The sequence below is a fragment of the Dermacentor andersoni genome, chromosome 5 (assembly GCF_023375885.2).
Source record: "Dermacentor andersoni chromosome 5, qqDerAnde1_hic_scaffold, whole genome shotgun sequence".
Classification (NCBI taxonomy): domain Eukaryota; kingdom Metazoa; phylum Arthropoda; class Arachnida; order Ixodida; family Ixodidae; genus Dermacentor; species Dermacentor andersoni.
In genome coordinates this window covers 100,048,960-100,076,196 of record NC_092818.1, presented here as the reverse complement: position 1 = coordinate 100,076,196, position 27,237 = coordinate 100,048,960, and the positions used below count along the sequence as shown (strand labels likewise).

General features: G+C 45.4%; 2 protein-coding genes across 2 annotated transcripts; one reads left to right on the top strand and one right to left on the bottom strand.

The window, feature by feature from the left end:
* Positions 1–331: 331 nt before the first annotated feature.
* On the bottom strand, positions 332–1,618 carry Ccdc56 (Coiled-coil domain containing 56). The gene is made up of 3 exons (XM_050178281.3): positions 1,503–1,618; positions 1,168–1,353; positions 332–515 (listed from the first exon to the last, which is right to left on the bottom strand). The coding sequence occupies exons 2-3, from the start codon at positions 1,346–1,348 to the stop codon at positions 445–447; spliced, it is 252 nt and encodes an 83-aa protein (XP_050034238.2). The 5' UTR covers positions 1,349–1,353; positions 1,503–1,618; the 3' UTR covers positions 332–444.
* Positions 1,619–1,823: 205 nt separating this feature from the next.
* Positions 1,824–26,723, top strand: LOC140218498 (uncharacterized). The gene is made up of 5 exons (XM_072288244.1): positions 1,824–1,956; positions 2,601–2,747; positions 8,701–9,845; positions 14,972–15,062; positions 26,384–26,723. Exons 1-5 carry the CDS (start codon positions 1,943–1,945, stop codon positions 26,706–26,708), a joined length of 1,722 nt encoding a protein of 573 aa, XP_072144345.1. The 5' UTR covers positions 1,824–1,942; the 3' UTR covers positions 26,709–26,723.
* Positions 26,724–27,237: the final 514 nt, after the last annotated feature.

Here is a 27,237-nt window from a genome sequence, read left to right as displayed (position 1 = left end):
CGCTTGTCGCATGCAAGATTGCTTGCATGGGGGTTATACTTGAATGAACTCATAGTGTCAAACACATCCCTGTGGCTAAAGCCTTGTGCCTGCACCATATTTTTCTTTGATTGCTGTCGGTGCTTATAACTGTCCTTGGGAATGAATGCTGGGCATTCCCAGTCTTTCCCAAGTGACCGGTACTCTTCACTTGCAATAATGGTCAATGAGCTAATGAAATGATGACTGCAGTCACAACTACAAAATCCACTAGCAGAAGAGAACTTTAGCAGGTATGAGCCCTGATGTGCTTGGTAGTCTTCTATTTCGCCCAACGAGCCTGAGCCTACAGTTGTGTGAACTAAATGTACTTTATTACAGCATCTAATTAACAGGGTCCACACATCCCAAGCATGAAGAAACAAGCAAACTTTGTACATGGATAAACACTTGGCACCATCTTGTCTACTTCGGAGCGGGTTCTTCAAAGTTGTCTAGAAAGCTTTCCTGCTTGACAGCGAGCACCGAATATGCAACTGCACGATATGTCAAGGTGCGTCACGTACAGCCTGACTGAAGTTCGCACACGCACACGCACACGCGCACGCACACGCACACGCACACACACACACACACACACACACACACACACAAACACGCAAAAGACACCAAACTAGCCAAACACGGATGTTGCTCGAAAATTTGAACGCCTACAAACGTAAGGACTAAGTGTTGACTTGGTTAGCCTTGCATAACACCAACGTTGCTCAAAAATTTGAAAGCCTACAAACGCAAGAAGGACTTACTGTTGGCCTGGTTGGTCTTGCATAACAGTTCAGGGGAAATTAGCGCTAAAATAAAAGGGTGCGCACGTGGGATGAGTCGAACACAAGCGTTTCTGCGTGCATGCATAGTTTCACTAATGCACTAATTCCCTATCAACGCCTATAAACATAACGTCGACCATGTTGGTGTTCGTTCTCTTTTGCCCACTGTCAGAAGAAAGCGTAACCTTAACGGCAGTGATGCAACTTGTAGCAATTTAGTTTTTTGCTGCGGAACTGACGCAGCATAGGCCGATGTAGTTAGGGACTTATTGCGGGGCAGTATTGACGCTTATGTTGGGAATGGGCACAATTGAAACTGAAAGCAATGAGCGTATTGAATAAACACACAAGCAAAGGATACATATTCCGCATACTCCGCCGGCGAGGAGAAATCCCGTCAGCAGGTTCCTGTGGCGAATACGTTTCAACCTCCGCACCCGTTCCATGTTCTCCTTTTCTATAATCTTCATATAGTTGAGCTGCGCGGACCCACTCAGCTCCTTTTGAACGTCAATCTTGGGCATAACGTTGTCTCCCGACATTTTATCTGAAAGAATATCGTGAAGGTGAACGCTCAAGTGCAACGCCGTAGCAGACGTTCCTAGTCCATGTCACCCCTCCGCGCGTCTAAACAACAGTATTTACTCAATCGCATCAACAAACAGTAGCTCCAAGTATCAATGCGTTGCTTCTTACCTCAACTTTACCGTGTTATTAATAAATGTATTAATGAAATGCGGAATATACAAGCACCAAACAGTAAAAGCGCACACAGTTGCACATGGGATGGATACACAGCGGCATAAGTACAGGCACTAGTCGAACAAATCCACAGGAAGCCATAAAAAACGTTTTTATGACGAGCTAAATCTAATAAAAGATATTGTATGTATAAAATATTATTTTAAGTAAAGCCGAGAGTTTAGTGCAAACATAGCTCGAGGTGTTTGTACAATCAGATTGACTACTAATTTGGTGGTGACAGAGAAGCTGATGAATCAACTTGTGTCAGCGCAACGGCAGCCATATTATTTGTTGTGGTTTCCCTTCATACCATGATTTTACACACGGATGTTGGATATATTCTCAGAATTGGCTCCGATTAGGAAGCGTACGTCATAGCGAGAAGCTTGATAATGAACAAAAATGGGTAAATACTTCTTCCAGCATTTTTACGGCTCCCCGAACCAATATACATTTGACAATGTTTATGCTTTGTGAAGCTAGCCCTAAGAAAGTGACCTTCAAATGTGACTCTTTTTAGTGATCATTTGCACTTACGTTTAAAAGAGACGACGAAAAAATTCGGAATCCTTGAGCCCTCAAGTTGGAGAAAATTTTTGTTTCTAGCGGTAGCGTGAACTTGTACCGCTTAACCGAGATAAAACACTTTTTTGCATAAGCCTAATTCTGCTCCCGAAGGGACGCGAATGTGCAATGATTAGGCCTAGTCCTATTTGGCCGACTGCTGTTCAGTAAATCGGGCTGGTTTTGTAGCGTATTGTTATCAGCGCTAGTGTTTTGCCATGTTTTGTTGGGAAGGCGTGTGTGCTGGGCTTTCGCTTTCGTTATAGCTGGTGTTTGGTGCGAGAACCATTATAAACAATCCCGTGTTCTGCCCGCAGTCCAACACTCACTTCGTCGGTCTATGTAAACACTGGTGTCAATTCTGTGTAATCACGAGTGATTAATGCGCTATTCCGCATCTTTCGCTCAGGTTATTTAGCCTTCGTGATGCGCGGCTGTGGTCTGTCTGGCGTGATTCAGTGATTGTTGCTTCGTTTTCGTTCGCAGTACGAAATTATACAAACAGGGACAGTTGAATGGATACACGTACTGCATTCGGCAAATCTTCGAGGAAAACACACTTGGATTCTCCCACGGTAGCGGTAACGCCACGAAGCTCAACAACAAGTGTCACGGCTTCGCCACAGAAGAGCAGTAAGTCGATTAAATCATGTTTTCGATCGTTTTGCTGTGCTGGTGTGACGCGCGCCCGTGTGCTGCGCCCGTTTGACAGGTGTCGGGGAAAGTCGCGCGATTGGGAACGCTGTGCACAGTTGTTGCTGTGCGCTCTTTGATGCGGCTGTGTTGTAGCGTGACTGACATTTTCGTCACCGTGAGGTGTTTTTTTTTTTCCCTTTGCGTGGCGGTTGCTGTAATTTCCGCGAGCGTAGTAGGCTTCATTGACGGAGGTGACGCACGGAAGCACCGCCTTTGAGCGGACCGAGATATCCCATTAGAGAGTGGTGTTTCGACACTTGTACTGTACAGATGCTTTCCCGTTAATAATAATAATAATAAAAAAAAAGAGTAGAGTATTCGAAACCAACGTTTCGTCTGTTTTTGGTATCGGTACTACACCGCAGTGCGTCGTTAAATCAACAAATAGAAGCTTGAAAACGACGTTGTTGGTCACGTTTGTTTGTTTGCATCAGTGTTGGTGCGGCTGACACTGTTAAAATAACATGAGCAATGTCGTGTGTTGGTCGTGATCGTTCTGCGTGTGCTTTGTACTTAGTGATTTATCTTGCGCCAAGTCCCAACTCTTGTTTGAGAACAGGTAATGCATGCAACTGGATTGTTTCCTTACTCTGCGTTACGTCTGTCATCATGTTCTTGCAACTGTTAACTTTTATTTGGGTGTGTGCCCAAAGAAATGTGTGCGCTGCAGAAACATGTGTTTATCAAGGTGAGTTGTTCTGTCGTAGTATCACACTAAAGGCGGTGTTCTTTTTGTTTTGCGTGAATCACAAATTTTCATTTAATTTTCCTATAATATTTCGCTGTCCACCTTTTTCTTTCCTTTTTTTTTTTTCAGTTACATAATATCTGAAAGATATGCAGTGTCTATGCTGCCCACTTTGATAAGATTTTAAGATATGCTCGTTGACCAGGAAGACTTGGGCTGCAATCTCCGTCCCTTCCTGCAGCAGATAACCTTGTTTTGCACATCGTCGATTACGAAAAGGCTGCACAGTGATAAGTTTCTCTCTTTTGTAGGGGTAACAGGTTTCGGTTTGTGTTTTGGGTGCCTTCATTTGTTGTTGATATGCTGCACATTTCTAGTTTATATTATCAATGGGCTTCTTTTTTTGCACATGTTGTTGTTGATATGCTGCACATTTCTAGTTTGTATTATCAATGGGCTTCTTTTTTTTGCACATGTGAAAGGGCAATGCTGAAGTCTGTTTAGAACATAGTCAGGCAACAGCTGTCTTGTTTCCTTTCATTGCACAAGTCACTGAAACGAAGTGTTAAATAACATAATATAGCGAACTGAAATCACTCTGAGGGCTGCCATTTTAGGGTATATAATGGTGGTGTAGCAAACATTGCTGGCAGATCTTTCATGCCTGTATTAGCATTTGCAAGTGTGTACGGTCCTTTGTGAATTGCCTGAACTTTTTGGAGCTCCAGGTGTCTGCAAGTATTGTGAGGCATTCGTGATGCAGAGGCCCACACCCGCCATGGTAGCTCAATCGCTGTGGCATTGCGCCACGGAGAGCTCGAGGTTGCGGGTTTGATTGCGGCTGCAGTGGCCGCGTTTCGATAAGGGAAACCAAAGGATTAGAGAAACCAAAGGGTCAAAATTAATCCAGAGTTCACAACTGCATGCCTCATAATCGTGGTTTTGACTTGTAAAACACCATCACGAAATTTGTTTTAATGCAGGGACCCCCAGTGCAGAGACATGGTGGGTAACTAAAGTTTATTCGTGGAGAAACAAAACTCTGCGTAATTTGGCACAAATGGTCAGGACACAGAGCTGAAGTTCTCATGAAAAATTCTCGGCATTAATTAACAAAGTGTAACATTGACAGTTATGCAATTAATGGTTGACAAAATTTTGTAAGGTGCTGCCCTGTAAGGTTCAACTCTAACCAGGCACTCTTGTTCACAGGCCTACAGTTGCCTTTGTATATGCAGTTAAAGTGAGTTGTCACATGGCTTCTGTGTGCTGCTCACAATTATCAATTCCCTAAAGTTGGAACACCCATTAAACAATATTGGAAACAGCTTAATTGTTGTGGGGAACCCGCCATGGTTGCTTAGTGGCTATGGTGTTGGGTTGCCAAACAAGAGGTTGCGGCATTGAATCCAGGCCATGGTGGCTGCATTCCGATGGGGACGAAAGGCAAAAATGCTCGTTTATTTAGATTTAGGTACACATTAAAGAACCCCAGGTGGTCCAAATTATTCTGGAGTTCCCACTCAGGCGTGCCTCATAATCAGATTGAGATTTTAGCACGTAAAACCCCATAATTTAATTTTTAATTTAATTGTTATGGGGAGCCTCTTGTTTCAGGGGATGTATGCGGAGGGTCACAGCGACTAAAACACCCAGTTTTTGCACTTGTAAAAGGTAGTACCCAGTACGAAGCAAAACATCCTCTAAAAAAGCCAGTGGGCTTTCCCCTCGGGAAACCATCTCAGTCAAAACATCGAGAGGGCGAAGAGTGTCTACAGCAGAACACTGCAGAGAAGGCCAACTTCTGGAATTCGTCTTGGAATTTTACTGTCCCTTTGTGTTAAATGTTTTGATGCTGCTAGGCAAAATGTTTTGCTTACATGTGTAGGCAAACAGTTTGATGCTCTTATTATTAGTATTTTGTTTCTCTCTGTAACATATAAGATAAAACTTTTCAATTTGTATTTCAAGTCAGCAGGCGAAATGCCAATTGATTATATGCATCCACCATACAAAAAAGAAAAGTAAAAGCCAACTTTGCTACAGCAAGAAATTATGGTAGCTGGTAAGGTGTAGTTATGAGCCCACTGTATTAGGGTGATGAAGAGTGGTCAAACAAGGGATGTCTCTGGATCCAGCATTTCGACAAGTAAAATTGTTTTCAGAGAGGTTTAGCGTGTCTGTAAATGTAATGTTGTTTTACAGGGTTCCCGTACAGGGTAATGTACGGGAACCCTGTAATGGTGTAATCATTACAGGGTTCCCCTGTAATTCCGTAATGATGATTTATTGGTGTCCCCTTTGAAATGGGGCTGTGAAAAATAGTCACCTAGCCTGCTTGAGTTTGGTCATATCTGGTAATGCAGTGTCTAACCAGAGAGCACACAAAACTAATACTGCAGCAACTTAAATATTCTACTTCGCTGCTGGTGTAAAGCGTTGGTAGTGACATTATTGTTAACATGCAGTACTTCTATTTTTGCCTCGGTAACACTGACACGACAAACAAAAATTTGCACATTGTAGTTGGTCAAAATGCCACAAGATGTCACTACCAGCATTGCTACTGGCATCTACGGCTCCAGTAATCTATAAGCAGTAGGCAGTTTACGGAAAAACTAACTCTCTTGCCGTGTTCCAGGCGAAGGCAAGTTCACTTGTCAAAATGTTGCCTTCAGCAACATCCCATTGTTTGAACACTTATCACTTCAAGACTCAGTCTTCCTGCGATCCTCTTTATTTTGATGTGTAGGATGTCACACAGAAAAGGCGTGCTTCTGTTGTTCGTGTGTGGTTCTTGGTCCTCAAGTTTTCCACTTTGTATAGCATTATTGCGACATTAAGACCAGCAGGCTGGCCTTTACTTCTTTGACGTATGGTGTAAAATTCTTAGCAGCCCTGTTATGCATATTTAATGAGGTGGTATGGACGGAAATTTGCAGCCGATAATTATATTTTGTTAGCACGACAGGAACAGGGCTGCAGTGATGTTAAAGGAGTGAACATGTCAGAAGCTTAACATGTAGATATTCTCAAAGAACTGCAGCTTAGCTTTGTACACCACATTCCACATGCACATTTCTAGGTTTTACAGGTATGCAATGCGCACTTTTTATTGAATTGGAAAAACATATTTTTTGCGTGGGGAAAGAAAAGGACAACAAACCCAGCTTAGCCGTGTCAAGCCATAGTCGGTTTTTCACCTGTCATCCTATGATCTATGTTAAGTGCTGCGTGTGTCTGCTCTGGTCAGTCTTGTGTTCTTGTGCTCTAGGTTGAATTATCCTTTGTGGGATTCCTGTTGTCATAACAAAATGCCAGCCTTTAAAATGTCTTTAAAATAAAGAGACTGCAGCTTTCATTTTCGCAGTAGCAGCTGTGTCTGGGCTCTCCACAGTATCTGGAGAAAAGAAGAGAGATGTCATTAAATGAGCATGCATATTATTAACATGGGTGTGACCACTGCAGTACAATAAGATTGCCCTGCACTGCATAAAATTTTGAAACTGTTGTATTCATTATTATTTTTTTTGTGCTGATGCCATCATATCCCACATGCTAGAAAAGTTTAAATTTTTCCTTTAACCTTGGTCATTTAGGTATTGTAAGTTGCACTTGTGGTGTTATGAAAGCTGCTTGTCAGTGGCCGCTTTGCTCTTTGTCACAGACACTTTTACCTGCTTCTGTGAAGTTCGCAACAAGTTAATGAAATGTTGCACTACTCAGAGGGCAATCTCTGTAGGCTAAAATTACTTGTGACATTTAAGTGGAATAATGACTTTTGTTTAAGCGGGCCACTGTGCAAGTGGCAGGCTGCTTTACTCTTTCATACAAAGCAAATTTGGCAGATGTTCTTGTCAGTATGATTTGTTTGCTTTAAAAATGATGCTGGTGCAGTGAATGATCTTGGACAAAAGCCCACAGATTCACCACTGTGTTGCAGTAAAGTATGCTAAGGGATCTGCCATGTCGGATGAAATATTCAGCTCCACTGTATATTTTATTCAACTGAATAAAACCTTCGTTCTTTCATTCTATTTACATAAGCCTTGAACATTGTCTTTAGTTACATTTAACAAGTGCGAAAATAGAAAAATATTTGTGTGCTTGTACGTTTTCTACTTGTTAACTGGTGCATAATCTGAAGCAGCAAGCAGTGTATTTTGTCTGGTCTCTATGATAAGCGACTTATGATGGCTGGAATGAAAAATTATATACCAGGAAATAAGAAATCCTCAAGACATGTTTCATTTGGCACCAGAAAGTGAGCAACCACATTTCCTGAGTGCAAGTACAAGCTGGCATTCCAAGAATGCCATTGGACGTAATAGGTCATGTTGTGGCCATGCTACAGTCAACGGTGTCAGCGTCGCACCTTTTATTTTGTTGTTAAGTTTCACTAATTTTATACCACGGTGTGTATGTGTGAAATAGCTTAAAATTGTGCCATATTCAAATATTAATGAATGAATGTATAATAGAGGTGTATTCTCAAAAATGACGCGTGCTAGAATGCCCAGTAGTGTAAGCCAGGAACATGACCTCTCATGCAATCATGGCACAGGCCTTCTTCCTCAACGTGCCTCGGACAACACAGCTAGAGGTGCATCTGCTTCGTTACAGATGCATTAATTTTTCATTAGTGGTGGCCTTTTATGGTATACTGGCTGTGAGGCTGTGTTGTTTCAAGCCACTTTCACTCTCTGCATGCCATAATTGTCTTCTTGCAGTGGACCAGGAAATCTGCAGGGAGAACAATTTTTATGTCTCCAGTTCACTGGCATGTGAAGTGCATTTTCATGTGTTAATGTTATGGAGCACTGCATTCTACTAACGGTACAGTGCTAAATGTGTGTGCTTCAGTTACTGAATTGTGATGTAACTGGAGAGCTATGATGAAAAGTAATATGGTGGCCTAGTGTCGTGCATCATGTAGCGCTAAGTTGGTTGTATCAAAGTAGTGTCATCAGGCAAGTTTCATATTGAGATTTGCTATTAGTATTCCTTCTCTGTCTCTCTATATTCAAGATTTGGTACTGGTGTAGTGTAGAGCGTTATTGGGTGTATGAACTGAGACGCATTATGGGCTTTGATTTTTGAGGTTACATTAGGTTTTATTGCGCTTGCTGTGCTGCTGCACACGTGTGTCCCACAAAGCCAAATGTGCCATCTTGTAGCCCTAATTGTGAATTATCTTTGTAGGAATGGAAAACTAGGAGCCCCTGTGCCAGCCCGCCTGTACACTAGCCCGGCAACTCTGGTGGACGGGTCACACGTCGGAGGCCGCAAGGAGCAACGGCGGCAACGTCGGGCCGCCCTGTCGCTTCCTTCTGAAGGAAAGCTGCGCTTTGCCGACCGGCTGCGGGCCCTGCTCAAGCGCGAGAATCACCAGTCGCCCCAACCCGGGGCTGCTCCCCACGACCCGTATGACTTCTCTGAGGCCCCATCCTCTGCGTGTGTGGCGGCAGCGGCTGCCACATTGCCGCAGAAAATTCCCATCTCTGCCCCACTTGTCACTGGCACGCCCCTGCCCACCGTGTCCGAAGCGCAGCGGACAGTTGAAAATGGCAGCCTTGGACGGCAAGGAAATGAGCTGTCGCACAACCACAGGAGCATCCAGCCCCAGGCAAAGCTCCTGCCCAAGGAGGTCCCCGTCCACCAAACGCAGCAGCTCCAGCGGGTGCCCGTTGTCTCCCAGCCATTGTCATCTGTCTCCTTTGCCAAGGGAACCACCGTGTTTGGCTTGGCGGAAGTCAAGCCAAAGGTCGTTGCTGCCAGCAGTGGTGGCACGGCAGCTGTGTGCAGCGGTGGCACTGGGACCAGTGTCCCTTCTGGAGGCACGGCCAAGCTTTCGAAGACTATGAACAGGCTGCAGGCCAAAATAGCGCAAAATCGAGTGCTGGACAAGCTCAAGCGAGCACAGCAAGACACTGGCGGCCATGTGTCAAGCCCTTCTAGTCACAATCACAATCACCGGGTAATGGTGTCCTCTGCATCGTCAGCATCATCATCACTGCTCTCCGGAGCAGCCTTTGGGCATGACAGGCACGAAATTGCCAAGTCGGGTGTGTTGGTGCGGCCACGAGAGAGGCCCGGGCGGGACAGGCGCATCAAGGTGGTGCCTGTGGCTGTGGCCCCTACAGCTGCGACCACTTCGTTGGCCACCACTCCGGCTGCGGCTTTGCACAATCTGCGACGCTTCTGGAATGCGGAGAGAAATTCTGGGACTGAGGAGGCACAAGCTGCAGCTGCTGCTGCTGGTGGAAGTGGTGGAAGTGGTGGTGGTGGTGGTGTCAGTGGCTGTGGCATCCACCAGCTCCCTGGTGTGGGCTCCCAAGGAGGCACAGGTGAGAAGTGTGCCTCTGTTCTTCCCAGTATACCGGGCAGGTGAGGTATTTGAGGACATGGCTTTGAATCGCCATGGACATTAACATTCTTCTTCTGTGTGTCTAGGCGCTTTGTCCTCGCCAATCCTTCTGTCACCTACCTAGTGCATTTATTTCAGAGTATCGGCTTTCAGTCTTACCCTGGAGATGAAGCAGTACATTCTCCTAATCGCCTTGCATGCTGACCACAGCGACTTTGAGATCACCACCTTCTTGAATGTCGTGAAATGATTTTTCTGAGTGAGACAAGAGTTTGTCAAATCAGGTGGCAGAATTAAAAAATTAGGCTTTCTGTGCATGATTTAATTAGGTGTCACTCCAAAGATATGGATTTGCTTGCGCACACATTGCCTGTGCCACCCAGGAACGTCTGGTTGCGAACTTCAGCGACCACGTCACCCTCAATACGGTGTCCTAGTTCCAAATATCTATACCTGTACACTGGTATGTATGGCTTGCGTCAATGGGAGAAAAACTGACACAATGATAAAAACTTGCTAAAGCCTCCCGTTATGCTTGCTAAAGCCTCCTGCCCAGCACGCGCTATCCGAGTGTGTAGGCATTATCGAAGCCGAATTCAATCAACAAGTGAGGCTGAAGATGGTTTTATTTGTCTTCTAAAAAACAGCAGCGAAAAAAATGCAAAATTATTTGGAACAACTGTACTGGACCTTGTCTGAAATATTGATGCTGTTGCTGAAGTTATTATTGTCCTCAAATACTTCGCAGACTTGGTATGTCGTTGACTAGGTAGATATATACAGCTTCCTTTTTATGTATGAGCATCTCATTGTCTTTTAACTCACTGAAAATGACTGTGGAGCACTACTGTGCTTGAGTGCTTTTAAGTACCTCGCAATAGGCACCATAAAGTAAGGGAAACAAAAGCTACGGTGTTGAAGTTGGAACGAATGGAGGTTGAACATGGTGAATACTGAAACTGTACATGAGCACATGTTTGAAAGGAGCTAGCATAAAACCTTCTAACATTTTAATATTAGGTCATCACTCATCGGTGCAAAATTAACGATGTCATTAGGTAACAGTGTTTCATAATGTTTTATTATGCATTTTATGCATAAAAGTGTGCAGCGTAAAAAGTTTTGTGTAGTATCTTGTGTCTAGCTTCCTTAGCCTACGAAGATTGATGTGGAACTTCACCTCTAAATATTGTTACTGTTGGATAATTTCATGCCTTGCTAAAGAGATGTTGAGGTTTGGTTGAGTTTTGATAGTCATTATTTTGAGCAAGTACCGTATTTACACGATTGTAAGTTGACTCGAATGTAAGTCGACCCCCCCCCCCCCATATCGCGTGACAGGGAAAAGAAAAACGAACATACCCGAGGGTGCATTCGATAACGAACATTTATTAGTAGCTCACATGGTCACTGGACTACTCGTCTTCACTAGTGCTGCCATCGTCATTGCTGCTACGGACCCACAGCGCGTCGTCGTCCAGCGAAATTTCACATTTGGCAAACGACCGCACCACGACATCTTGTGGAACAGCAGCCCACGCCGAATGCACCCAACCACACGCAGCCGTCAGGGAGGCTCTTTACAGGTCTGGTTGGCGTAATTTCACGGTCTTCTGCCGCCAGCCACTTGTTGTACTCACGGCGGAGCAGGTCCTTAAAAGGCGAAGATCCAGGCTTGTTTCATGACCATGTTGCACTTCAGTGGCAGAGACCGATCACGCATTTCAGCGACGAACGATGCAAGCTTAGCCTACAGCTCCGGATTTTGTCCAGACTTCAGCACATGGGAAATTCCTCACTTGCCGTCACAGGTGAAAATTTCGCTTCGCTGCAGTCGCCACTCTCGCATCACCAGTTCAGAAACATTGCACTTGCGAACCGCTGCGCAGTGATTTGTTTCTTCAGCGTAAAGTATGGCAGCCGTCTTGAATGCCGCTGTGAACGAGTGCCGAATGATTAGTGGGCCTGGAGCACTCGTGACGACTGAGGAAGCATAGAAGTAGCACGTAGCCGGCAGTCGAGTGGAAAGTGTCAAACCAATGCCTTTCGTCAAACTATAGAGAAAGCTAAGCCAGGCTAAGCGCAACAGGGAAAGAGAAACCGGCGAGCGGTGTCTGCTCTTCCATGAACTACTGATACTCCCCGCAAGCGCCGCTGTTTTGATGGTGCCGCCACGAATGGAACAACAGCGCTTCCATCAACTATCGATACCCCTCATGAGTGTTGTGTGCACTGTAAAACTGTCAAAAATGTAGAAAAACCGTTCCAAAAAGCGAACAAACACGCGGGATAGCGAAAACCTATGGGTAGGGCCATAGAGCAAACATAAGATTGTCACTACGTTGTAGCTCCCGTTGGTCTCGCCTTTTTGGCAGCGCCATGTTTTGGTTTCGATTGTAAATTGACCCCCCACTTCAGATTTTCAAATTAAAAAAAAGTGGTCGACTTACAATCATGTAAATACGGTATTTCACTTTTTTCCTCTTAGATCATAAGTGAATTTTTTTTTTCTTTTTGCATGTGCATGTGTGTTTGTGTGTGCCTGTGACAAATTTTCTGCCCGTAGAAGAGTTGGCAAACAGTTCATGTAGTACCTGATTGTATCTTGCTGTATAGGGTCAGGAAAACCTATATTACCTGAAATCTTGGTCATGAGTGGCCTCCTTATGAATGATATAGAGACAACACTGTTCGCGACTGCTGTACCGGGCGCCAGGCCACGTAGGGCATCTTTACAATTTAGTTATAAGGCAATGTAAGTAAGGGTGGGTGACTGAAGTGACAAAAGCCCTGCTTTCCTTCAACAAGACACCTGGAGCTGCAATAAAAAAAGTAAAAAATACAACACTACGATGCTTGACAAACGCCAACAAAATAGAGGTGGCAGTTTACTATGTGCATTTCTAGGCTTCAAGTACTAGTTGACTCAAAGCAAAAGTGCTGTATGGGCCTGAGGGGTGTAACAAAACTGCTATCGCATTTCTCTTGTGATCAAGTCACTTGGATTCTTCCTAAGAATGTTGCTCTTAATTTGTATGTACCTTGGGAACTTCATTGTGCCTAGTTCAAAATGTTGCAATGTATATATGTGCAGGTGGGTTTCTTCCTCAAATTCATGTTTGACAGCCAATTTGTTGTTACAGTAAAAGCTTGTTAATTTGAATTCCGTAGTGATGCTACGAAAATTTGAATTATACAAAATTCAAAATAACGAAAGTCAGAAAAAGAATCGCTCGGTTAAAGCGCATATATAGTCTGGCGTAGCTTGGGCATGCACACACGCTACGTCATGGTGAGAACAATAACGTCTATAGTTTGAAGCACTGCTGCAGCCAACATAACCGGACGTGGCCAATGCGGTCTGACGCGCCCGACGTCGAGATAACTCTTGCTCCATATGGCCGCGCGTTCATCGCGCTGACCCACCATACATGGCTCAGAGAAAAAAGGTGCCCACGCCGCTTCGTCGATGATCGCAGGCAGCTGTTCAAAGTGGCGCGCGGGTTGGGTATCGTTATGTGCATGCTTCGAAGAGTAGTGCTCAGGTACGGCACGCGCGTCCAGAAGGGATGGCATTTTGGCTAGCGCTGCCCTGCGCAAGCGGCGTAGCGTGACTGGCCACCAGCGACCGGCACCGGAAACGACTATAAATGCGGCTTTGCGGCGCTGACGCTCACCGCAGGAACAAGAGCTGTGCTTTAAATTGCACTTGCAAAATGCAGCACAACCTGCTGCAACGTTGGTCTCGGTTGTACTTTCGTAGCTGCACCGGCTGCACGCTGCTGAGTCCCACTATACGTAAAGGTGGCGTCCAAACACATATTGAAGCGACGATTTCCTTTGAATAATAGCCATGAATTTGAAAGGTTATGCTTTTTTGGCACTGCGGACGCCGATACACGTTGTGGCCGCCATTTTTTAGACATTACCTGGTTCCGTTTTTTAGTGGTACACATCGTAGAGAAAGAGCATAGCCTCCAAGACCGAAAAAAGAAAAACGCAGTGTGGCGTTTGCGTTTTTATCTTAGTCTTGAAAGAGGGAGAGAACCGACCTGCAACAGAGGCATTGGCCATGCCTGGCCTGGCGCAAACGCATCTCTCTCCAGTCGGGCCTAAACAAAGGGCCGCAGATAGAAAGTGCAAAGCTGTGCCCGCAAAGAGCAAAGCGACGGCCCGCGTGGCGATGCCAGCGTCGCCAATGTGCTCTCGCGCACTAGCACTCTTCCCATCCACGATGGTGCGGAATTCAAACTACCGGTGGCGGTGCGGATTTCTGTGTGAATTAGCGGGATGCATTACATATTGCTTTCAATACATTGTTGAACGAACCGCGGTGGCTGCTTCGAATTATCCAAAATTTCGAATTATTGAGTTGTGAATTAACGAGCTTTTACTGTATGTAACTCTCATAACTGCCAATTTATTGTTATGGCTTTGCTTAAATAAGTAAACAGTGTGCCTTTAGAAAAGTGTGCTTTATGTACTCACAAATTAAGATCTTTAGTAACACTATGAACTTTTTCCTTCAATATTAAGAGTTAACCTGTACTGGCGCTTGAGAACAATACGAAATAGCAGTAGAGAAAGTGACTGCAGGTGAGAGGATATTACAACTAATTTTGCTTGTAAAGGTAAGCTGCATCAGAATTGGCTAGGTAGAATAAATTATGTGACCTTTAGAGGATGTGTAATGACTTGCTTTTCAAATAACAATGCACGTTAAAGAACCCCAGGTGGTCGAAATTTCAGGAGTCCTCCAATACGGCGTGCCTCATAATCAAAAAGTGGTTTTGGCACGTAAAATCCCATAATTTAATTTTTTTTTTTTCAAATAACAATGTACGCCCTTATTCTCACCTTCCAGGGCTATGACACTCTGAAAGAAGCGGTATAGCTGCACCTAACCAGGGCAACAGCCCTGCTATTGTGTGCAGTAACCTATCTAACGTTGAAAAACGGTGTGCATGAGCTTTTTAATTTTGCGAGAAAGATTTCTGGAGAGAGATTTGGCATTGCGTGTGGACTTGGCCCGGTTGAACTCCTGGGGATGCATTGGAATGGCAAGTGAGGCAGTGACTGCAGAAATGCATGCCTGCTGCTTTGCAGATCTGGGCAGCTCGGATAGTGATTCGAGTGAGGATGAAGACGGTGCTGGTGAACGAGCACCTTCTTTATGGAACTGGGATCTTGATTGCAGGTAAGCAGCGAGAGAGCTTGTGTACAGACTTTTCTTATAACTTTTTGAGCTAAGAAACTTGCCCGTTATGAGTGTTTGGGTGTGACCCATGAGTGCACTGGTTGGCTTCTTTCCTATTGTTTTTCCCCTTTTCAGTAAAGCACACATTGAAGTAAGTAGCCTTGGCCCTCTCCCATTGACCACAGAGAGGGTAAAGTACGCTGCCTCATACAGAGATGGGAAGGGTAACTTTAGCTTTGGCACATTGTAAGGTACCATTAAATCTGACAATATGGTATTCTAATTAATGGTAGCGACTGACATAAATGTCATACGTGAATATTTTATTTGAAAATAATCTACAAACAGTATGTAAGAAATGTACGAGCTGCACCAAGAAGTTGCCAGAAGCTGTGGTGAGCAGCACCACGGAAACAGGAGGTTCGTTTTTATGATGTTCCTGCATTGAAAATCTGTAAAAAGTATCCTTTCTATACAATTTTAATCTTTCGTCCCAACATGGCGGGCTGCTTTTTTCTGAAAGCACCTGATAAATACAGTAATCCCTCGTTATAACGAAGTCAGCGGGACGGCGAAAAAATTTGTTGTAAGCGGGTTTAGATGTAAGTGACCGCTCAAGAAAAGCTAAAGCAGTCGAGCTTTAATGGTGCCACAATTGCGAGGAAGTCAAAATACAATGTATTCAGTGAAGCAAAACTTTATTCAGGTGCAAAAAAGGCAGTGAGCTTTGGTTGTTTCAAGTTCTTATCGGGTGTGAGCAACCCCTGCTCTAATTTGACCAAGCATTGCATGAGGCTGTGGCTGCTGTCCATGCATTCAACCTTATTTCGCAGCAGGCATAGGTACATGTACTCCTGCGTCTGCACCATAGTTGACACTTCATGTGGCTCTTCGTCCGCTGGCTCTTCATCCTCGTCGGGGCCACCAACAGTGTCAATTAGTACCTCCGCATCCATTGCTGCAACGACCACGGAAGCAGCAGCGTCAACCAATGCGAATGTCTCGCCTTCTACCTCTTGGCCAGTAATCTTATGAACAGCCTCGTACAGTGTTGGGCTGCTGAGCACGAGGTCGCGGGATCGAATCCCGGCCACGGCGGCCGCATTTCGATGGGGGCGAAATGCGAAAACACCTGTGTACTTAGATTTAGGTGCATGTTAAAGAACCCCAGGTGGTCGAAATTTCCGGAGTCCTCCACTACGGCGTGCCTCATAATCGGAAATTGGTTTTGGCACGTAAAACCCCATAATTAAATTTTTTTTTAACAGCCTCGTACAGATTGATGCAAGTCCGGTCATCGTCAGGCTGGTTATTGTCAGGGTCACTGACGACGGCGCGGGAAAAGCCAGCGTGCGCAAAGCAGTTCACGACCTTTGAAAGTCCAAATTCTTTCCATGGAAAGGTCAACGCAACATCGCTTCTTAACCGCTCAAGCCAGCCATTCCTGCACTTGAAATCTTTATGACCCATTTGGAGTGCGAGAGCTTTGTATTTTGCAGTATGTGCAGGTCCATGTACGTGGAGATTTGCATTCCTGGCGTTCGTCGGGCACTGTAGAAGTGCACCTTCCACTTTGGCGTATTTCGAATCCTGATTCCTCTTTCTCTTCGTTGAGAAGCTCTCTTCAAAGCCATCTGGCACAGCTTCCTTGTTTTTCACTACAGTTGATAAACCAGACAGCGCTATGCTGAATTTTTCCCAGAGATGTGCAGCCATGAAGTTTGCGAAACGAGTTTTCGGTGCACCGTTGTCGATGGCACTGTGCTGATTCTACGGTTCGAGTGTCAGTGTTCGCGCACTGTCACGTCTGCGCCATTGACAAATGTCTGGGAACAAAATTCAATGACCCTGCATGCATTTAGACCGTTTGTCTAAAGTCGGGTGGCGTGAATTGAGCATCACCGGCTCAAGAAAATCGCCGGGAAAACACCAGCTTGTGTTGACCGGCCATGTTGACAGCCTGACTTGCCGCTGGCGATGCTAGGATTTTCTTGCGTTTTCGACAAGTTATTGGTCGATTTGCACCGTCAAAATGTGCAACGAAGCTAGGAGCGCTGTTTTATTGTGATGCAGGCCGATTGTGGCGAGCAAATTTCTAGACCGGCTTCGCCAATGTCTCCTTCCCGATTTGTTAACGTAGCTCCTCTCGTCAAATATGGTACTTATAATTGGAGGCATACTTGTGTATTTTGGCATGTTTCAGCACCAGAAGTGCTCTTTAGAGCAGTAAAAATTTGCTCATTGAGCGCACACCATGGAATGCTACGGCGTAAGTCTGCCCGTGGTCTTTCGGCCACTTTTCAGCATTTAAGAGGCCGTGGTTTTTTGGCATCGCAAAGCATAGTGAAAAGGTTTATTTTCGTGTGGCTTCTATCACAGGGACACCAGTGATATGATTGCGACCGAGATTAAAGGGGTGGAGACATGGAAGTTTCGTTCATCCGTTCTTTGATTCAAGTGTTCGTACTGCTTCAGGAAGCACGGTACACACCGTGGAATTCATATATACCTGATAAATGATCTAATAGTAGCATTATTATACCGAGCGATTTTGGTTTCGGTTTCTTGGCTCCGGGTTATGCTATGATGTCGTAGGAGAGGAAACGCAACACGGCTAGGTCACGTGGGACACAAGCAATAGTGACGTAGAACTATGCTGCGTCGTCTGCTCGCGCATACGCGTGCTCTGCCAGCAGAAGTAAACAACTGGCAACTCGAAGTGCATGTCGCGATTATTATAATTATTTCGAAGAGCGACAACAACGGTAAGAAAATATTGCGGCTTGTGAGATACAGTCATTCATTTCGAAGTGTCATCAGCTTTAGCTTTGAAGTGAACCGGAAAAGGCCTAGCGACGATACCGGTGCTGCTGAATGATCAGCGGTGGGGATGCTACCGTCGGTGCCGGAGTGACCACTCCTTGATCGCTGATTGGCTGCATCGCCGTACGGCTGCCACACAAATGGGTCCCAATCCCATCCTCTCTACGCCAAGCAAATATCGCCTTTCATGAGCAAAGCCGCCGTCGCACAGCGGCCCGCGAATGGCAAACTGCATGCGGCGAGTTTCCGTGCCGGTAACGTCGACGGGCCTTTACACATTGAGAAACGCCAAGCGAACGAGAGACTGCTCCGAGCTGCCGAACTATGCGACTCGCAGGTGCTCTCTCAACTGCTCTCTGCTACAGTACTGTGCATGTCTTGGTTAGCCAGGGGCCAGGGCTAGCTCCGTTACAGTGTTCTAGAAGCCTGTAGCATAGAGAAAGGATTTTTAGAACGACAGAAAGCAAAGCTAGTTGGTAAGGATACATAATGCAAAGAAGGGGTGAGACGTGCAGAAATGGACACAAGAGGAGAGAAGTGGACAACACGAACGCCACGTATCTTGGTCCCTTTCGGAGCCAGCCGGCTAGTGTTACACTCTATGTGTAAGGGCCTGTCCACGTTACCGGCACGGCAACTCGCTGAACGCCGTTTGCTACTCACGGGCCGCCATGCGGTGTTCGTGTTGTCCACTTCTCTCCCCTTGTGTCCGTGTCTGCACGCCTTACCCCTTCTTTGCATTAAGAAATGATTTCTATATGCCTGTAGATTGGTCATAGTGGAGGCTACGCTTGGTCGCTCGGTTCAGCAGGCTCTGTAATTGGCATTCCATAGCTACTCATCATACGTCACGTTTTTGTGCTAGTGTGCTATGGCGTCAATATTTTCATTCCTCCGCTGTCATGTCATAACAGCCGCGCTAGCGGTAAGTCTCGACCACGAGAAGGAGCTTTTAATGACTTTTCGGAGCTGAATTAAAATTATTTTCAAATGTTTGCTGTGTCCAATACCTTGTTGTGGGTGTCCTCGCATACAGAAGCAGCCTACAACAGGCTTTTTATAGCCTCAAAATTTTGGTGTCTCAACCCCTTTAATTGTTCGGGTGCCCTGCTTTATGGAATTGGACGGATTCCGTTTGCTCCGCAGTAAACAGCTGGGAGCACTCTGCACCTGCTTGGTACCCGTTACCAGGCGGTCATCGGTCATGCGTTTGATACTTTTGTGGCCTGTTCTGTGCCTTCATGAGAATAATTCGTCGGCAGTATTAATTTGACACTGCATGCGCAAAAGGGTCGCTGCCGCCGATGCCTCCACTCGCCACTTCGTTCTAAGTGGGTCAAGCTCTTCGTGTGCTTCGAATGATGCAGCTTAAAAATGCATGCATTTGGGTTAAGACCGGAAGAAATTTCAAATAAAGCGGTATTTAGAGTAAGCAATTTCGTTATAATGAGGGGTTACTGTATTCCTAGTAGGGTGCAATCTACGTTTCACTTTGAAGTCACTCATCACGGTGGTGACTCAGTGGCTATGACATCCCTGTGGCTAGCATGAAGTTGCAGGTTTGGTTCCTGGCTCTGGCAGCCACGTTTCAATAGGAATGGAATGCACAAACGCCTATGTACTGTTGTTTGGGTGCATGTTGAAGAAACCCATGTAATGCAAAAACGCCTGTGTACTGTTGTTTGTATGAGTGTTGAAGAAACCCATGTGGTCACATTTAATCTGGAGCCCTTTGTCCACTATGGTGTCCCTCATGGCTTTTTCTGCATTTCTGGGAAGTTATACCTCGCAGCACAATTTTTTCCAAGGTTGGGCCTTGTTTCTACGAATTATGCAGTTTGCAGTTATGCTGTTTTGGCTTACACCATTGTACACGTAGCGGCTCAAGGTAATATACTCATCACCAGGCTAAAAGTTTGGGCAAGTGTAGAACGACACACTGTGCAGTGGGGATACATGATTGATACTTCTCGCAGTACTGTTGTTGCCAGCTTTAGCTGCCGCTCAAGTACCACATTGTGAAAGAGTCTAGAGGGTTGCATCAACATGATTTGTGAGAGTGCTAGAGTGACTGCTTCCACCAAATTTTGAAAAGTAGACAAGGAGTGGGTGAGGTAGTGTCCAGGTACAAGTTTTCAAGCATGTGTTCCTGCTAGCCCGAGCTTTGAAGGGAACTCTTAGTGTGTCACCATGTATCGCAGCATCACCATGTATGAAGCATCTTATTGTTATCAAATGTAGCATTACGTGCCACTACCCTGCTTTTATTGGTTGTATGTGCTGCTTTTCAGAGTACATTTTCAGTTCTTTGTTTCCAAACAGAATGACAAGTAAGCATTGTCATATAATTCCATAAAACTAGCTTGCATGTTTGTGTTTACAGACATAATACTTTGATAAAAGTCGAAAAAGAACAATAATTTTTCATTTAAACAAGAATTGTTATGCATTTTCTTGTCCAAGCTGCTAAACATATCACTAGGGCGTAACCTCATTTTTCATTTGTACACTAAATTGCAATTTTTCTGCGCTTAGCTGTAGGAAAGGACAGGCAGTATGAGTTAAATAGTATGCTTCACATTGTTTCATGTGAGAACAATGTTCAGCTCAGCTGTTCAAGAGAGCACTGTCTAATGTCTCGGCAGGTGTACCGTATTTACACGATTGTAAGTCGACTCGAATGTAAGTCAACCCCCTTATATTGCGTGACTGGAAAAAAAAAAAAAAAATAGAGAGAGAGAGAGAGAGCGTACCCGAGGGTGCATTCGATAACAAAAATTTATTAGTAGCTGACATGGTCACTGGACTACTCGTCTTCACTAGTGCTGCCATTGTCATCGTTGCTACGGTCCCACAGTGCGTCGTCGTCCAGCAAAATTTCACATTTGGCAAACGACAGCACCACATATTGTGGAACAGCAGCCCACGCTGAATGCACCAAACCACATGCAGCTGCCTGGGAGGCTCTTTTGACAGGTTCGGTTGGCATTATTTCGCGGTCTTCTGCCGCGAGCCACTCATACTCACGGTGGAGCAGGTCCTTAAAAGTCGAAGGTCCGGGCTTGTTTCATGACCATGTCGCACTTCACTGGCAGGGACCGATCACGCATTTCAGCGACGTACACTGCAAGCTTAGCCTACAGCTCCGGAAAGCGTCCAGACTTCGGCACGTGGGAAATTCCTCACTTGCCGTCACAGGTGAAAATTTCGCTTCGCTGGAGTCGCCACTCTCGCACCACCCGTTCAGCAGCATCGAACTTGCGTCCCGCTGCGCAGTGATGTTTCTTCGGCGTAAAGGATGGCAGTCCTCTTGAACGCTGCTGTGAACGAGTGCCGAATGATTAGTGGGCCTGGAGCACTCATGACGACTGAGGAAGCATAGAAGTAGCACGTAGCCGGCAGTCGAGTGGAACGCGTCAAACCAATGCCCTTTTGTCAAACTATAGAGAAAGCTAAGTGCAACAGGGAAAGAGAAACTCGCGAGCGGTGTCTACTCTTCCTTGAACTACCGATACTACAGTGGCTAGAATACTGTACTGATACTTTCCGCAAGCGCCGTCGTTCTGAGGGTGCCGCCGCGAATGGGAACAGCGGCGATTCCATCAACTATCGACACCCCCAATAAGTGTTGCGTGCACTCATGCGTGCACTGTAAAACTAAAAATTGTCGAAAAACCCTTCTGAAAAGCGAACAAACACACGGGATAGCGAAAAGCTACGGGTAGGGTCACAGAGTGAACATAATATTGTGACTATGTTGTAGCTCCCGTTGGTCTCGCTTTTTTGGCGGTGCCAGGTTTCGGTTTCGATTGTAAGTCGACCCCCCAACTTCAGATTTCAAATTTTACGAAAGTGGTCGACTTACAATCGAGTAAATACGGTATATTTCCTATGTTCAAAAAAGGATGCAGGCCTCCTTCAATACTACTGGTAGTGTGACTTTTATACATCTTTGGAAAGACACAAATGCTTAATACAGTTGTTGTTAATTTAGAGTTGTGAAAATTAAATGAAATGAACAACAGCCTAGTAGAAGAACAAAAGATCATGATTAGCTCTTGAAATAGTGCATGATTAAGTTTATCTAGGCCACGTGCTCACAGAAGACTCGTATGGTGAGTCTTGGCTGGAGTATTGGCATATCATGAGAATTGGCTGAAATGCACGTTCTGGATATTCTCAAGTCATGATTGACAGCATGCCAATATCTCGAAAGGAAAAGTATGCAACCGGTGCATTCTGCCAGCACTGAGCCTCTGTGGTTACCAGCACACTTTTTTTGAAAAGTGCTTCAGCTTCTTTCTTAATGGAACCAGTGGATTAGGTGATGAGGTTGGGAAATTTGCAGGGATACAATGCTGTTGGCTGAAATACAGTGAAAGCCCATTAATTCAGAACTTTGCATAATTCAAACTAACTGAAACACACTGGCTAAGCTCCGTAGAACTTCTCATAAAGCTAATTAATTCGCACGTAAATCGGGTCTGCCACGGATAATTCAAGCTGCGTGCTGTTGTGGCCGGCTACTGGCTGCCACTGGTGGTCACCTTCCCAGCTAAGTGACAGGTGGCATCACATGCTTTTCACCATCGTCATTGATCCATGTCCCTGTGACAGCTCCCCTGGATCTCCTTCGGACTGATGCCCCCCAAAAATATTAAAGGAGCCGCCATGGCCTGACGTTTATTTTTGCAAATGATTAGTTGCATCAACATCAACCATGGAGCATGTGGCCGATGAGGCTTGTCTGACTGGTCGGGGGAACTAACAACTCGCAAAGGTCGAGCAGGCGAGACGAGCTGTGCCATTTTTTATCGTCCTCGTGTCAGTGCCCTGTTGTGTGTGTTGGGGATGCTTCTGTCGTGGCGACCAGACCAACACTGTGTGCATGCCGCTGTGTCTTCATTGTGTGGCAAATACCAGGGACTAGTGGACCTGAGGTGGACGATCACATTCCTGTTCTGGTGCAGACTCCTGATAACAAAGCACGAGCACATGGCTGGAGATACCATTTGTGCATTTACCAGCACACTTACACATCCTGATCAGAAGCATGCACGGAACGCCAGTGGAAGGCACGAATGGGATCTCCAGCCACGTGCTCGCGTGTTGTTGTTAACAGATCTAACATCTGCACATCAAGTGTTGGACGACGTGGACTTCACAGACTGTGCAAGTGTCTACATCTGCGCTATGGTCTGCGGTGTCATCACAGTAGTCAGCAATGACCGCGCAGGAAGGTGATGCAAATGACGAACAGGAAGCACCGTTGTGGCCTTTATCACAAGTGATGGAAGGATTGTGAATTGCACACGGCTGCTCTTTAATTTTGAAGAGGATGAGGAAGTTGCTTCCTGACAAAGTTGAGCTCTTGAAAATAAGCTTACAGTGGTCACTTCCAGAAAAATAAAAGAAAAAGCAGAAAACGACCACAGATTTCTTTCATAAATAAAAGGTGATGCTTCCAGAGGTGCTCCCACTTTTTCCATCGTCGAATAGAGCCTTCTGTTTATCACTTCCGTTACTTTGGGTCTCTCTCTCCGTTACTTTGAATTTCGTTTAATTCAAATTCAGCGAGCGTCCCCATAAAATTTTAATTAATGAGCTTTTACTGTACTATTGGTAAATTGAGATCTCTTCGAGAGGCTTTCATCCTGAATTGGACCTGAATAAGACATGATGACGATGTTGGACTCATTGTTCATTCAGTCCTGCTGGTTAATTTGACTGCCCTTAGGCGTTACGAACTTAGACCCTACATTTAATCATAATTCATTCGCCTCATTGTAGAGTGTACGTGATGCTGGTGTCTAGCAGCTCAACAGCTTGCCAAGCATGTGAAACCCCACGTTGGCAGTTTCAACACGTTGCAAGTACAGAATGCACACAATACAGCAGAAACGCAGCGTTGTACAAATGTATTTACCATACTTACACGATTGTAAGTCGACCCTCCCATATCGCCCTCCCATATCCGTGACAGGAAAAAAAAGAAAAAGCATACCCGAGGGTGCATTCGATAACGAAAATTTATTGGTAGCTGTCATGGTCACTGGACTACTCGTCTTCACTTGTGCCATCGTCCTCACTAGTGCTGTCATCGTCATCGCTGCTACGGTCCCACAGCGAGTTGTCGTCCAGTGAAATTCCACATATGGCAAACGGTCACACCACGCCATCTTGTGGAACAGCAGCCCACGCCGAATGCACCCGACCACACGCAGCCATCGGGGAGGCTCTTTTGATGGCGGTTGGCGTAAGTTTGCGGTCTTCTACCGCCAGCCACTCGTACTGAAGGCGGAGCAGATCCTTAAAAGGTGAAGATCCGGGCTTGTTTCATAACCATGTCGCACTTCACTGGCAGGGATCGATCACGCATTTCAGTGACATACGCTGCAAGCTTAGCCTACAGCTCCGGAAAGCGTTCAGACTTCGGCCCGTGGGAAATTCTTCACTTGGCGCCACAGGTGAAAGTTTTGCTTCGCTGCAGTTGCCACTATCGCACCACCCATTCAGAAACATTGAACTTGCGGCCCGTTGCACAGTGATTTGTTTCTTCGGCGTAAAGGATGGCAGCCCTCTTGAACGCTGCTGTGGACGAGTGGCAAATGTTTAGTGGGCCTGGAGCACTCATGACAACTGAGGAAGCATGGAAGTAGCACGTAGCTGGCATTCAAGTCGAATGCATCAAACTAAGAGCTACAGGGAAAGAGACACCGGCGAGCGGTGTCTGCTTTTCCATGAACTATCGATACTCCCTGCAAGTGCCGCTGTTCTGAGGGTGCTGTCGCGAATGGAACAGCGGCACTTCCATCAACTATCGACCCCCCCCCCCATGAGTGTTGTGTGCACTGTGAAAATCTCAAAAATGTTGAAAAGCCCTCTGAAAAGCAAGCAAATGCCCAGGGTAGTGAAAAGCTATGGGTAGGGCCATAGAGCAAAAATAAAATTGTAGCTACGTTGTAGCTCCCCTGATATCTCGTTGGTCTTGCTTTTTTGGCGGTGCCATGTTTTGGTTTCGATTGTAATTCGACCCCCCCCCCCCCCACTTCAGATTTTCAAATTAAAAAAGATAGGTTGACTTACAATCGTATAAATGTGGTAGTCCTTTAGAGCAACAGATAAGTACGCATGCCACATTCTTGGTGTACACACAGCAAGGAGAGAACGCTGAAAGGGTCACACGGAAAAATGAACTTGATAGCCAGAAATGTAGACAAGGATTTATTCAGATGAAGTATGCAACTCCTTAAAGGAGCTTTGAAACACTTTTTTAACAAATCATTCTCTTGCTATTAAAGGATGTTGTCTCCCATCCGCCAAGTATTAATGGAGTTTGGCACCAATAGGCATCTTTCCTTTTCTTTTTGGCTCCACTAGCCCATGGAAGCTACACAGGGGGCGAAGCCCCGTTTCACATTTGAGTGTCTCGGCGGCAAAAGGGCTCATTGCGGCCACCTCGTGGCGGCCACAGTAGACTATGATATGCAGCACACTGCTGTCATCTAGAAGGCCATGCACAGCAGGCACAGCTACACCCAATTGGGTGTGCAAAGATGAAGTTATTTTTCTGTCTTTTTGAGATCGCAGACATATGTATGTTTAATTTACTTAAATTTAGCAGTTATTTATTACTGAGAATGTCCTCGAGATGATATAATCAGCCAATAGTGTTGGTGGGTCCAGCTGCTTGTGGATGATGCTGCACGATGACATTGCAGAAGTGAGAGCAGGCAATTGTTTGCCGTGTTTGACACGAAATTGTAAATACCCTGCTGCATGCAGTGCAGTAATATTTGGCTCACATGTTCACAGCAACCTCTATGACAGATCGGCGGTGTTTTCTTACTATGTTAAAGAAGTGTTTCAAGGCACGTCTAAAGGGGAAATTTTCAGGTTCAACGTTTCTATCATTTTTTTTCATTTCTTGGTGGCCTGTTTTAAGGGCGTCCTCAAACCTCAGCATTTCAAACCTGATATTTTGCTTAGCATACAATATGTGCTGGAGAAAGTCAGCGTAGCTTACGAGGGGTAAAGTCTTTGCTTAACCTTCTAACTCCTCATCCCGAGCTGTACTTGTCGTGGGTGATTTTACCAGTATCACCAATGAAGAGTCACACTTGTTAAGCCCGACGTGCGGCTCTCTTTGCCCGAGACGAATTATGGCCAGCATGGGGAAAGCTGCCCTCAAGAGCAGCTTCTAATTTTCTTTTTTTGGTTCATTCTAACCAGAAACCAATCATGTAAACATATTTTCAGAATCAGAATGACATAAAAAGTTACGACTACATAAAAAGAAAGTTTGGGAAATATACTATGTTTTTCCAGAATTAATTTGGAGTTTAAAGGTTTAAGCTAACAAAGTGTGTAGAGCATGGCGTAGAATAGCAAGAAAGGTATGCGTGTTTGGTTTCATGCAAAAGGTGACAGTGCTATGCAGTGTCCTCTTCGTCGCCTTTAGTTGTGGCAGGATTGACAGTGGGTGTTCACATGTGCAGCGATGCTTCCACGGTGCGGAGCGTGCGCTCACTTCGCATCAGCCGGCTGCGAGCAGAGCTGCGCAAGCGCTATGAGGTTCTGTGCAAGCGGCAAGCGGCAGCACGGCCTGCTCTGGAGAAGCAGGATGCCCTCGTACGGCACATGGCACGCGCGGCAGAACTCTGCCCTGATGCGGCTGCCCGGCTCCTCATGAGTGATGGTGCCACCAACAGCATAACAAGGCGAGTGCGCTGGCCCTGTACCCAATTCCTAGTGCAGGCAGGAATACAGTACTGCGAGGGCACAACGTTGGCATTAAAACTCTCTCTCTTGAGATATTTTTAGGATGTCAGTTGAGGATATCTGTACAGTGGTTCCATTCTACAAGTACTAAAGTAAGGCGCAAAATTATCACGTCACGAGATGACTAGAATTACAGCGCCCACACTGCTTTTGAGCACAATGGAAGCTGTATTTGCTCATTCATTCAGTAAGTAAAAGTGTGCACGTAGGAAGCATTTGTTTGTTTTCTTGATAACCTTGATAATATGCATTCAGTTAATTTGGACATTTCTTTCAGTCCCGTCAAATCCGATTTAACGAGATGTTATTGTAAATTGAGTTTTCGGTGAAAATATTGATCCATGAAGCGAGGAAATTTTAAGATTCGTGTAAAATGAGTTACAGGTTTTGAAAATGACAATCTTACAAAGTTTGGTTTTATTTTCATTATTTTTTCCTCCTAAGACTCGTGTTGCCATTTGAGAGACAGGAAGATAGCAGTTTGGATTAGCGGAAAGGAATAGCCAATAGCCTAGATGAAATTAACAGGAAGAAATAAATTTGGGCAAAATAATTTGAGTAATGTGAGGTT

What these genes read in the sequence shown, in the direction of transcription:
- Ccdc56 (XM_050178281.3), bottom strand. Translation starts at nt 1,348, where the DNA reads ATGTCGGGAGACAACGTTATGCCCAAGATTGACGTTCAAAAGGAGCTG. An exon ending in CGGCGGAGTATGCGGAATAT is followed by an intron (nt 516 to 1,167) that starts GTATCCTTTGCT and finishes CATATCGTGCAG; the next exon opens with TTGCATATTCGGTGCTCGCT.
- LOC140218498 (XM_072288244.1), top strand. An exon ending in GGGCTCCCAAGGAGGCACAG is followed by an intron (nt 9,846 to 14,971) that starts GTGAGAAGTGTG and finishes GCTGCTTTGCAG; the next exon opens with ATCTGGGCAGCTCGGATAGT. An exon ending in AACTGGGATCTTGATTGCAG is followed by an intron (nt 15,063 to 26,383) that starts GTAAGCAGCGAG and finishes TCACATGTGCAG; the next exon opens with CGATGCTTCCACGGTGCGGA.